Source organism: Gallus gallus, chromosome 1 (assembly GCF_016699485.2).
Source record: "Gallus gallus isolate bGalGal1 chromosome 1, bGalGal1.mat.broiler.GRCg7b, whole genome shotgun sequence".
NCBI lineage: Eukaryota > Metazoa > Chordata > Aves > Galliformes > Phasianidae > Gallus > Gallus gallus.
The window spans coordinates 93,203,428-93,217,241 of NC_052532.1; the positions used below are offsets into that span (position 1 = coordinate 93,203,428).

At 38.4% G+C, this 13,814-nt stretch overlaps 1 protein-coding gene across 1 annotated transcript in view; it reads left to right on the forward strand.

Annotated features, from left to right (window-relative positions):
• VGLL3 (vestigial like family member 3) overlaps positions 1-11,448 on the forward strand; it is a 95,621-nt gene extending 84,173 nt beyond the window's left edge. The window contains exon 4 of the mRNA XM_040653284.2: positions 11,237-11,448. Coding sequence (XP_040509218.1) covers positions 11,237-11,370 — 134 coding nt within the window. The 3' untranslated portion in view covers positions 11,371-11,448. The remainder of the gene's footprint in view (positions 1-11,236) is intronic.
• The last annotated feature ends 2,366 nt before the right edge of the window (positions 11,449-13,814 follow it).

Below are 13,814 nucleotides of genomic sequence, written 5' to 3' on the forward strand. Positions count from 1 at the left end.
TGCTTGCAAAGAAGATGAAACTCTGAGAGCTGGCAATAGATTCACAATTCCATATAAGGAAGTATTCCATTTTTCAGTTTTCATTTTTCTCAAGATAAAGCATGCCTTGGACTAGAATCACTGTTTTCTCATCTACTTGGCTACCTGAGCAGTTACATTAAGAAAGATCAGTGATTCCTAACTTAGGCATTAACCTGTGAAAGATTCTTTCTTTTGAGATCTGATCAAATCATCTAAAAAAAAGGTTTATGAGGGAAAAAAAAAAAAAAGCCTGCAAATCTAGGTGACTGTGTGCGGCCATACACAACATTCATTTGGACAGTAGAAGTAGGAAAATGTCCTGAGAATGCATTGATCTGGATTATACTCTGGTCTTGAATAAGAAGGCTCCTTTACCATGCAGGGCGCTTTGTCTGGGTTAACAAAAATGCACAATTGACCTATTTGGTTGAAGTTGAGATGGCTCTTTTTTGATACCTTTGTGTTTGTGAAGCAGTGGTGAGGCACCACTCAACAGACAGAGGTGAAAGTTAAATGACAGAATTATTAAAAATAAAAATTTATGACTAAAATTACAAATTTGCACAGAGATAAAGCTCTTTTGGCACTGGTTATAAGGACTCAGAAGGGCTCAGAGATGATAATGGGACTCAGAAGGGACTCAGAAGGGAAACTGAGATGATAATGCGAATCCATATGTAACCTCCAGATCTGCATGGCAAAAAAAGTTGAGCTCACTGGCGAATAATTGGTATCTCATATGTGTGAAAAGATATAATCTTTTATGTAAGTATGGCTTTTTAATACATATATTTACATGCATAAACATGAAAATATACATGACATATTTGTGAAAGTAAATCTTGATTTTACTGTAGCCCCCCCTCTAAAGTGACTTTGGCCCTTGTGGGTATATTGAGCCCTAGCTAATTGAAAATTGGTATGGCAGCTATATTAAAAGACAATTTGGAAATCTCTCTTCTCTGTGGTACAACATGTTCTTTACTAAACAAATTACTTTTGTGTAAGAACTTAGTATGAGATTTCTCTGATATACGGATACTACGGATGTGTCAGCTCAGGCCTCGATTTCAGAAATTACTGTTGTTTGGGGAGCTGTCTTATAAAAAAATCCCAATTAACTGTTCAGAATTTTGAAAATGGTTGTCATGTTGTATATAGTAATTTGATCATTTTTCCTGTAAGTAAAGGACATTACTGAAATGGAAAAGCTAAAGCAATGATAATGTTACCAACACTAAAAAGTAGTTCAGAGAGGGGAAGCAGAAGCTGAATTTGCACTGTTATTATTATTATTTTTTTAGACATGAAGGAGGACCAGCTTAAGCACATACTTTGTTCTCTGGTGATCCGGTTTCTAATGGCTCACACGAAAAGCATGTTTCCAAGTATTTTACTCTTAGAAAAAATACTGAGTACTGTAGTGTAAATTGATTCTTGATATAATTGATCATAACAGAATATTACAATACTGTGCAATATACAGCTATAATCGGGGGATATAATTGATGCAGTGAACACACCTGAGGAGCTCCACCTTCCTTTTATTATTCAGAAATCACTGAGGTATGTAAATGAACATTCTTATACCCACACTTCTTAGGCATGCTCAGACCTGGGCTCTTTGACTGATCAGTCAAAAAGTTCTCAGACTTGAATCCCAAAGCTGACACAGAAATATTGCTGGGGCAAGTTTAGGGATGTCCTTCCCTCAGGTGCCTCAAAGAGCCACTTGCACATGAGCCAGGTGAAGTCTTGTGGAGCAGTGGTGTGAATTGTGCTGGCATGGGAGAGAGAAGTGAGGGCTCTTAGCAATGTCAAGGAAAGCAGTCCTTGCGCTTATTGAGAGAGATGGTTATGTCTTACAATGTGGCAGAAGGGTGTGCACTCCTGGCAAGCCCCATGACAAACTCTCAAATGGTAGCACTCAGTGAGCCTAGCAAAACTCAGTTATGGCTCCAGGAATCTTGTTGAGTTGGCTGGGTCTAGCTTTGAGGTGAACTCAAGTTGTTCCTGGTCCTGTACAGGTGGGTTGTGAATACCTTCAGTGCTGGAAATTCCTCCATATCTCTGGGCAACCTGATCTGGTGTTGAATAACCCTTCTTGACTTCAGTAATTGTCCAGGTTTGTATTTGCAGAACATGAAGTTAGTCATGCCACTTCCCACGTATGAAGCAATTAACAGCTGGCCTTGTGCCTCACAAATATTTTATTAAGGCTTCAGCCCTGGGCTGCACTCTCTCTTTTACTGTGGCTTATCATTTGAAGTACGTGGAGATTCCTCGCAATTTTTGACTAGAGGACAGACTGTTTAGTAAATATGATGATGTTCATTTGCACGAATAAGCAAGCCCTCTACCATGCAGTTTCTAGGGTCAAGGAAATACCCATAGTAACTTTTCAACCTATGTAGATAACATGATATAAATATTTTTTACTATAACCAGTTATATAAAACTGAATTAAACAAGAAAAGATAAGTTACTGGTATTCTGGTTTTTTGTGCATCACTAATGTGATGTGTTTCTATCTCAGGAATTTGACTGATTGTATTCCTTTAACAATAGGAATTGTGTGGAGTGCAGTCACAGAGAATTTGCATTTGAGTTTTTCAATTTGCATTCTTTAGAGTCCCTGGGTAATAGTGGGATGCAAAGTCTTGTTGTACTGTTGGCTTTATTATCCAGCCCATGATTCACAGGAAAATGTTGTAATGACCTCTTGCACCAGCAACTAATTCTTCTAAAAGATGAAAGGTATTTTTTCTCCTGGCATAGATATCAGAATCTGCCTTCAAAGAATGATATGGCATTAATAGTACAAGCTGCCCAACACTTCTAAAGGAGTAAAATCGGCAAGACCATTTTTTCAAGTGTATACACAAGCCAGCTGTAATTTTTTTTTATCCTGTGCTTCAGAGGCTAAACAGTTTCCTCCTGCTGCTCAGACACAGCACATGTTAGCAATAAGTGAATCACATTTAAGACAGAGAAGAGAAGAAAAACAACTCTGACCAGAAGATCGACCCAACTCCCAAGTCAAAATTAACCTACAAAAAACTTGGATTCATTCAGAAAACCTTCCACAACTATGCTGGCTGCTCTTAACACAGAAGTGCGCAAGTACTTATTCCACTCTGTATTGTGTGGACCTTAAATGACCACTTGGATAGAGAAGTGCTATTTCTGCTGCCATGAACATTATTGTCATCTAACTCTCTTCTGAACTACATTGTGGAAATTACTTCTCCGGGATGTTTTTGCTATGTACCTGTTCCAGAATGTTACTTTTTTATTTCTGTGAATTTCTGGTCAAAATTAATTAATCTACTCAAGTCCATTAGGTAATATTTCTTAGCTTACATTAATCTCCCACTTCTTTGGCGTTTTTACTTCATCAGCAGCAATTTCATCTTAGTGGGAATTGTGAATCACTCTTTCTTGTGCAGATATTGATTCTTATAACAGTGGTCTGAGTGGTTTACACCTATGCATAGTTTTGGGCAAATTTCCTTGCCGTTCAGGTACCCTGTATATGCAATGAAGAACTTGCCAATATTTTATACTTTTCTATTTCTGATTTTTCACAATTATCCTTTCACATCAGTGGTGTGTTCACCATACTTAAGGACAACTGATCCTCTTTCTTTATCTGTTTTGATTATTGAACATGAGTTTGTAGGAAATATTCTGGTCATCTTCCAGGTCAATGATCTTTGATTTCATATTTTACTTCATTTTAGTTATGAGTCCAGTCCTCATGGTCATTCAGACTGTTTTGTATGATATTTCAATGACTTACTCTTTGAAAATCATTGATAGCATTTATTGGGCATATTGCAGAATTTTATTCTACTATCATCTTTAGTTAAATATTTTACATCCATTTTTATGAAGCTTCACCCGTAACTTTCCTCCAAGCTAGTAGTTTCCTAGTCAGTAAATGCCATTGTCATTCTTCATTTAGCAGGTTCTTAGACTCTTGCAGTTTTTCTGCTCGCTACCATTTTAATGAATGTACACTTATTAATACATTTTGTACATTTTGTTATATCAAATGTGCTAAGCAAATTCTGAAATTATGTAACTCCTTTGTTGGGAAAACTGGAATTTTAAGAAAAAAGAATTTGCTTATCCAAGACATCTTCAGTGAATGCATGCTGCATTTTCTCCCTTTTTCCTGTTCATGACTGTTTTTAATTATGTCCTCCAAAACTTGTTCATAGCCTCTTGATATTACTGAATACAGATTAACAGGTCTCTTCTCTTTTCTTTTTATTGATAGGTAATTTAGGTCCTTGTTATTCTTCAGCTACCTTATTTTGATATCTTTTAGAGCCAATGCATCTTCGAATCCTTTTTATAGGACCTGTAGTTTCAAATATAAGGCTTTCAGTATTCTGGGAAACAAATTACCCACTTCTTCTAATTTGAATGTATTGGGTGCATATTTTTGGAAATGCATTCTTGTACTACAAGTAATGACTTCACATTTTATTAGCTGGTGATCTTCCATTCTCCATTCAAAGTTACTTGACTGAAAATGTCCTGAGGCAAATGTTTGTCTAACCTGAGAATTTGACTTCTACATAATGAGTGAATTTATCTTCTTTTTACATTGCATTTTTTCCCATTTAACTAACTCTTTAGTTCTGTCACCTTATCTTTTTTTTTTTTCTTTTTTCTTTTTCTTTTTGGGAATATGTTTGGTTCTGTATTCTCTCCATACAAGGATGTGGCAAAAACACCGATCTACGCTCTCTCATGACATTAAGTTATTATATCTCTCCTTGGGATCATTTTTATAAACATTTTTTTCTTCAAGGTCTATGCTCCCTTTGAAAGTTGTGTCTGAAGAAGCATTATCTTAATCTAAAGCATTGTTGCCTTAGTGGATGTCCAAAGATAACTCCCTATAACACCCAGGTGTTTCTGGGCATTCTATGACTTATGTTTGCTCTTCACTATGCATAGAGAAGACAAATGTATTTTAATTTCAGAATTTTAACAATTGTCTCTACCCTCCCTAATTTTGTGGGAAGTTTGAAAAGTCATTTATTTGTAGTATAGCCTGATATATTTAAAGCGTTTCTGACCTAGTGTAAGGAATCCTTACTTTTATAGTTCCTTGTTCTCAGAAGGCCTCAGTGTGGCAAAACAGTAAAGCCTTTCTGCATCTAAAGATTTAATTAACTGCTCATAAGGGGGAGAGGTAAGAAAAGGTGACAAGACTTTTTCTCATAAATCATGTATTCTGTACCAGTAGTAATTTTTAGACCTATTCTTTATGATGCTTCAATTATTTCTTGTAATGTGATGCTGAAAACTATGAATGCCAACACAGAATAAAACGGTAGGATTGCAGTACGATTCTATTAGGCTTCCTGTTTACACATTCCAGCTTGCTTTTTTGTTTGTTTGGTTTCTGTTTTGTTTTGTTTTGTTTGCTTTCATCAAATTTTCTGCTCTTATCCCAAGTTCAGCAGTTTCTTCGTGATCGTTTTCTCATCCTGTCTTGTGCACTTGCTCATCCTTGCCCTAACACAGAACCCTGTGATTTAGCTTTGAAGGAATTCTTGCACTGTATCCTGAAGGGTTTTTCTTTTTTCTTTTTTCTTTTTTTTTTTTCCTTAGACTGCATTCTGCAGTTTGCATGATCCTTTTGAGTGCTACTTGTATACCTTTGTATTTGAAGTCCTTGCCACTGTGGTCCCATTTCCAAACTGACTAAAACCACTGTCTCTCCTCATTCAGGATTCTATAGAAGACTTACAGCAGTACCAAATCCAAAACATTTCCTGGCACAGCCCTCCTTCCAAACAGAAAATAAATCATTGATAACGCCTGTAGCTAAATTTAGAGTAGGGAAGCTGCTGCAAAAGTAATGCCTCCTGTTTTATTATGTTGGCCCATGACATCAGAGGCAGACATTGGTGGTATGGCAGTAGAGGCTGAACCTTCCCAACAATTTCCCATTACATATTGTTTCTGTGTGACATATGGCAGCAGAGGGGCAGTCTGACAGAATTGTGTCTGACATGGAAGTGTGTATAGAGCAAAGTCGTGTCATGGAATTCCTCTATGAGGAAAAAGTTGCATTTACTGACATTCACTGATGCTTGCTGAGTATTTATAGAGACCAAACAGTGGATGGTAGCACAGTGAAAGCTGGACTGCATGGGCAACATTCTCTTAGTAATGACACCATAATAGCAGCTGTGAAACAGTGGGTCACCTCCACTGGTGCAGATTTTTATGAGTGTGGCACGTAATTTCTTGTTCATCACTGGCAAATACACATAGCTAATGGTGGCAACTGTGTTAAAAAAAAAAAAAAAACCTACAATTTTTGTAGCTGAGAATTTGCTCTATCGAAAAGTGTTATTGTGCTCTTTGTAACCATCGTAGTTTCCATGGAAATAAATAGGAGGCATTACTTCTGGAGCAACCTACATAAATATACAATTTTGAACCTGCCATGCAGCCCTCCTTCCTGATAAGGATCATCACCCAGGACACTGTTATGTCTAACTAAAAGCAAGATATGAAGTTTACCTGCAGTGAGGTAGCGAATGAGCTTGGGTGCCAGGAGACCTTCCGATGAGGACACTACTTCTTGTCTGAACACAGACCAATTTAGATCTCTCTACTGCAGTGGAGCACTAAAACCACATGCTTTTAAATTTAGTGGTAAAGCAAAACTGTATACCCTTCTGTACTCAGTTCTGCTGCAAGTGGAAAAAATCTTTAAAAGACATCATTTTCATTCTGCTTTTGAAAAATAAGTTAATATTTCATTACCTTCTTTCTGTTTGAAGCTGCATTTAGCCTATTAGTTCCCTTAGGGAGACCAAAGCAATACAGTGTGAGGCTGAGATCTTGCCTTTCAGAGTTCCTCAGTAAAGTCATTAAGGGGAAAAACTCAAGATCTTTAGACCTACAGAACCAAAGGGTTTGTCTTCAGTTAGATTCAAAGGCTCACACTGTAAGCAATCAGTAAATGGCAAACACAACTTTGTGCATTGCTCTGCAACTGCAAATCTGGCACTTCTTGCTCCTCATAACAGCACTCATCAAAGTAGTGCTAATGAGAGAATTAAGTCCATGTGATTAGGAGCAAAGTATGAATGATGTAATGAAAGTACTGGTGAGCATCTGATTATCTGGAGACGGGGGGGGGGGGGGGGGGGGGGGGGGGGGGGGGGTGAACTAAGTAAGGAAATTGTCACATCTTGTTAGACTTGCCACTATCTTTGGCTTCCCTTGTCTCTGCTTGTTTTGCTCTCACATAAGCTGAGTTTCTGGCTGTGAAACATTCACAAAGCTGAAGAACAAAAAAGATGTCAGTGCTCTGCTTTGAGTAGAGTTGTGCCTCCTGCCTTCACGTCCTTGTCATACCCAATGTCTCTGCCTGTGTATGGGTATATGATGATGGCCCAGACCCAGCAGGTGTTTTCTCTTGCTCCCAGTATGAAGTGTCAGTACTGAATGAGACAAAGCCTGATCTAAGGGCCACTGTGCTCACTACTGCCTTGGTGTAGTTAAAGCTGAATTTTGCCCACTGGCTTTCTGTTGCTTCATGGAGAAAATTGAACTCCTGCAGTCACATCTATTGGTATGGTCTCTAATGCTGCATGACATCTTATAGACAAACGACTGCTCATTTAACAGGCTAGCGGAGGATTTAGCGAACTTGAGAAATAGTACTACAGAGAACCCAAATCAGCCAGGAAAGTCCTAAGGTCTTCTCCACAAAACCTTATGTTTCTGAAGAAAATCCATTTCCTCCACCCCCCTTTCTTCTTCCTTTAGCCAATCTTTAAAAGTTAGAGAAAGGTATGGAAAACTGTAGCCCAGGCTAATTTTGCATTCCACTTAGCAGTCTTTTAACTTGGGTGAAAATTCCAAATTACAGAGTCCCCTATCTCCAAGCTCTCCTATCAGCAGAATACTCACAGTTCCACAGCAGAGCTCTGTCATAGGCTGTACATGGGCTGGCTTGATCTGCTATTACTGAAGTCTGATTCTTGCAAATGTTTTTGGCTTCATACGCCACTTACTGCATGTTGCGGGCAGATATTTTCTGTGCTGCGTGTAACAAAGGAGAGCTTGTTTACTTCATGCCTTTTCTCCAAATATAAAACTTGAAAAGTGTGGTAATCGTGCTCCTAGAAACAAAAAGTTATCGCTTATATATTTAAGTAAGTAACAGTATTAGGCAGTCTGGCCCCATGCTCTCCATCTAATGAATTACTGACTTATTGATGGCTTTTTTCTGGATATTTTTCCTCAAATCTAGTTTAAAAAATGTATCTAAATTTATTTTGTGTTCTGCTGAGGCAAAATAAAGTGAATATCATTATTATTATTACTATTATTATTATTGTTGTAACAGATAAGTTCTATTAATGTTAATTAATGTCTGATGCCTGATCAGTGTGTAATTCCTGAGAGAGTGAGCCTTTTTGCTGTGAACGGCAGTTGTGAAAGAAAGGAAAATGTACCGAGTGACAAAGAGATTGAAATAATTAAAAAAGAATGAATAAATCACCAATTCTAGGAAACATGGGCAGAGGATGATATTTTTTTTGTTACTCGTTCTTTTCCATTTTTAACTCAAATTAGGGACCAACTTTTTTTTCTGTACAAAATTTAGTGTTTTGGCTTGGGCTTTCTTACTGAAATATGAATAAATATTAGAGCTCTAATGAGTCTTCTCATTAAGAATCTGTGGTATTCCAGTGTTCCAGTTAAAAAATGTGAACATCAATGACACATACTTTTCAAGTGGGTCACTGTTTGGTTTTTATTTTTAATTTCATTTATTTATTTATTTGTTTGTTTTTCCCATAGATTCTTTTAAATTGTTGTTTTTTGGACAATTTGAGCTCTGTGAAACTACTTTGTATAAAGTGAAGCTGAAATCAAACTTGAAGAAAAAGCAAACTTAGGCACTAGATATTAATTACAGTGCTGGAATGCTGTTGCAGATTGGGTTTCCTTGAACACGGAGTGTGTTTGTCACTACACACGTTGCACACTCATAAATAACAGATGCAAAAACCAAATATTCCAAGAGATAACATTCTATTTTTCAGTAACTAGACTTTGTCACCTTTGCTTACAATAACACCGCAGCTCGTAATCGCACTGTCAATATGCGGCTTTAGTTAACGTGTCCTGCCACCTCGTGGACAAACTGTCATAATACCAAATGAGGAGGTGCAGCACCCACACATATCCATCATTTCGATGTGAAACGATCTCCCTGTTAGCAACTTGTAAGCACACACTAGTTAGCAGGATTCCATAAATCAAATTTCTTCACCTCAAATCTTCTTTCAAGCCCCAGAGTTAAACAGCAAACAGTAATATTAAATGTTTTTACCCACATGAAAGTAGAATCTTGGCACAAACTTTTTGAGTCCTAAATCACAATTCTCAAGCCAAAATAGTTCTACCTTTTGCTGATATCAAAATAAGAGAGCAGGGATATAAATCTTGAGCAGCCTTTGTAATAAAATTTTTGAACATGTGAATACTTAGATTTTGAAACACATCATTGGCTATCCTTGCCATAACATTAGGCACTGCTTTTTTTAATGGCTAAATGTTGTGGTAAACTGCTGTAAAGTAAATAGAAAGTGCTGCAGAGGGGCAAATGGCTCTGTAGATTTAATGGCTGTTGTTGCAGACTTAATTTTGCAGTTTGTGATGCTCATGTACACCTAGAACATTATGATGTTCAACAAAGCCAAGTGCAGGGTCTTGTACCTGGGTAGTGGCAACCTCCATTACCAATGCAATCTGGAGGATGAAGGGACACAGCACAACCCTGCCAAAAAGGACCTGGGGGTACTGGTAGATGGCAAGCTGGACACGAGCCAGCAATGTGCTCTTGCAGCCCAGAAAGCCAACTGTATCCTAGGCTGCAACAAAAGATGTGCAGCCAGCAGGGTGAAGGAGGTGAACCTTCTCCTCTACTCTGTGCTGGTGAGACCTCACCTGGAGTGCTGAGATCAGATGTGGAGTCCTTAGTACAGGAGAAATGTAGACCTGTTGGAGAGCATCCAGAGCATGGCCACAAAAATAATCCCAGGGATGGAACTTCTCCCCTATGAGGACAGGCCGAGAGAGCTGGGGCTGTTCAGCCCAGAGAAGAGAAGGCTCCAGGGATACCTGAGAGCAGCCTTTCAGTATCTACAGGAGCGCTGTAAGAAGGAAGTGGACAGACTCTTTAGCAGGGTCTGTGGTGATAGGATAAGGGGAAATGGTTTCAAAGTTAAAGAGGGGAGAATTAGAAGGAAGAAGTTTTTCACAATAAGGGTGGTGAAGCACTGTAACAGGTTGCCCAGAGAGGTAGTGGATGACCCATCCCTGGAGACACCCAGGATCGGTCTTTATAAAGCATTTTTAAAAGAAAACCAACTTGGAAACACAAAACAGAAGTATTGGGTCTGTTCTGATCAGGAGACAGAGGGATGAGTAGTGTGACAAGAAAAAAAACACAGAAAAACTACTAGCTGTCACAAAATCAGAAAGGACTCTGAGTTGAAAACTGATCTCAGATCTTGATTTTTGTACTGATGTTTCCATATCAGAACTGTCCAACCTGCCACAGGGAAGCTCAAACACTTTACAACTCCTACCTTGGCATAACATTCTTTAATGAGCTTTTCTTCTTCCTAGGATTAGCATTTGAGTGAAGCAGTCCCCAACACAGACAAGAAAAAAGGTTCTATTCTAGATTTCATAGGGATTTTACCTGGGATGCACTGTACTGAGAATGATTCAGTTCTATAGTTCAAAATCTGAATTGCAGATTCAAAACATACAGTTCTCTCTACGTGACTATGCTGATATTAAGAATTATCACATTACTTTAAGTTGTTAACACAAAATGAATTGGAGGATTTAACAGCATAGTGTAATCAGAGCTGATCTTAGGAGCCTTTGTGGAGTTGAAGGGACTAAACCTGACACCCGAGGGGCTAAGAAGTACCTTGAAATATTTGCATTTCTTTTTATAAATGCTTTTTTTTTTCTTCACTGTAATATAAAATGTTCTTTATATATATTAAAAAAAATGGTGTTGTGTTGTGCAGAACAGTTCTTTCATGTTCTCTTTAGGTTAAGCCTTTTATAGTGTCAATGCAGACTAGATATTTGAAATATGCTGGATTACTTGAAATTTTATTTATTTATTTTTTTTTAGGGGGTGAAGAAAATTTGAGGCAAGGAGGCAATAGAAGAGTTCTCAATTTGAAGAGCACTCAATGCACTCAATTTTTATTTTTTATTTTTATCAACTGGAAGTCACTTTCCTCTTTGGAAAAAGAACTTCTTTGATCATCCCCTGCCAATCTGCAGAGATGTGGTGTGAAAATAGCGTACACCACCACTGTGCCTGTCTCTCTCCCTTTGAGTCTGTGTTCCAAACATCTACAGACATTGTGCTGAAAATTTATATTGTTGAGCTGCACTGAAGAGACCAGGACTTGAAAATTGGTTCCAGTTTCCACGGAGGCTAATATATTTATGCACTCCCATCTTTCAGAATGTAAGCTTTCTCATCTTGGATGAAATGTATTGCTTTGGTGAACTGCATTCCAAAAGCCTGCAGGTGCAGAACTGAAGTGTAATAAGAGAGCATGTGCACTCTTTTAACATGTAGCATAAAGGTTTGGTATTTGTGGCATTATCCTATCATTATGTAAAGTTTGTATTAGTCAGTAAAGAGGGAAATAGGGAAAATATTATGTGTAGCTGAGTATTTGAAATATTTTATTGGGCCTTATGTGCTAGCAAAAGCTGCTTGAAATCAGCATTACGGTATGTGAGATTTGCCATTCTTTATTGGTATTGAAAGCATAGCAAACAAGACAGATTTCTTAGAAAAAACCTCTGATATGCAAGTCAATAAAAATGCTCAAATGAGGGAGCAGTTCAGATTAGAATTTATTTTCTGAATAGGAGGTTACTATCTACAGTTGCTTAAAGCATTTTTTTTTTAATATACTGCAGATTCACATTTAAATATTTATAGACTGGTATTGTCTACATCTGCCTCCTTCTTCTGTTTTGCAAATATATTTGTAGTGTTCAGTGTGCCGCCAGGAAAAAAATATATAAAAATCATTCCATACTTCTGCAAATAGAATATTTGCACATTTCCTGTAGAGATTAATGCCAAAGTGATATGTTGCATTGGTTCTCAAAGTGGATAGCTTTGTTTAGAAGAATTTCAAAGGAGTTTGACTCTGGACTGGAGATGTTCCACACTAATATACACACAGATACTGTCAGTCGCTTATAGGTGTTTGATATTTTTTAGCACATGTATCAATTAAGAGCTTCGTTCTTATCAGAATAACAACATTATAGGGTCTGTATCACTTCAGTTAAGTGCAGTTAAAATTGTATACATATTAGCTGGAGATAACTCTAGGATGTCTTGGCTGTCAAAGCCCATTGAATTGTAAGTGAAATACACGAATCTCTTATGCTCCTTAGCATACCTTCACCTAGTGAGCATTAAAAAAAATAGCTACAGTGAAACTGGATGTTTTCTTTGCAAAGAGGATCAGTGAAAAAGCAAAAGCATCTCAGTTGATTGGAAAGAAGAATACAAATGCAAATGACACTACACCTTTCCTCCCTTTGTAAATGTACAAGCACTTACTGAGGAGACTGCTTTGAAAGAGGCAGATGATTATAGGAAGCCAGTGCTTCTCTGTGCATGTGTGGCTGCACAGGAACTCCCCATTCAGAAGACTCCTGTATGCATAGAAGGACAGAACTCCTAACGGCCAGAAATTGTGAGTTCATTTATGCCATTCTTAACATATCAGCTATATTTTATTACTGCTTTTCTAGAATTCATCCAGAGTGGGTGTTATCAAACATAATTTCTCTGGATACCATCAAAGTGTTCAGCAACAAGCTGCAGTGCAGCTATTGAGCTTTTCACTTTTACATTTGGTGGTACAGATTTAAATTTGACTTTGAAATGCTGATCTCACGCAGTATGTGCTGAAATGCTGCAAACCAGGCAGCTGCTCTTCAGCCATGAAACCAGTTTCTGATTTGGAGAGTACTGTAGCTACGTGAGGGCTGCTGAGCCACCTACGCTGCAGGTGTAGCAATCCAGATGGAGAAGGAAAGGCTCTGTAGATTGTCTATTCATGTATGGCTAGTGTTTGAGGGAACACCAGGCTGAGCTTTCCAGCGTATGGGATGTGTGAAGCTATCCCAAGCCCCAGTTTCAAAATGAAAACATGAGAAGGATGAGATGGGTCCAGGTGAGTTCTGAGAGAACTGCCTAAATCAGTAAGCAGAGGAATATGACTTATGAGTTGTTAGATGTGCAAGATGTAATTCACCACATGCCCAGCAGTTTTTAGGTGGTGACTGCTCTGGGGGTAACTCAAAGAAGGGCAGTATTGTTCCTTTCTCTGTGTTATTCTTCCATGCAGCACCATGAAAACCAAGGCACGTTAGCAGAGAGGAAGGAGATGACAAGCAGAGGTTAAATTACTGTTAAGGTGTGCCTTGGGGCCTGGGCAGCCTGCCTGGCCAGCCTTATCACATCTGTCTCGGGGATTGCCTCCCACGCCAGGCCAGGCCCAGTCCCTGTGGCCACACCTGGTGAGGGCTAGACTATGGCTGACTCTACTCACTGTCTGCTATCCATCCCAGCTCACCTTGCTGGGTCTATGAGAAGGATCTTGTTGTGGAAAGAGGTGGTGTAACACACTGCAGCCCTCCACTACATCCCCTCACTGCTCTTTGTA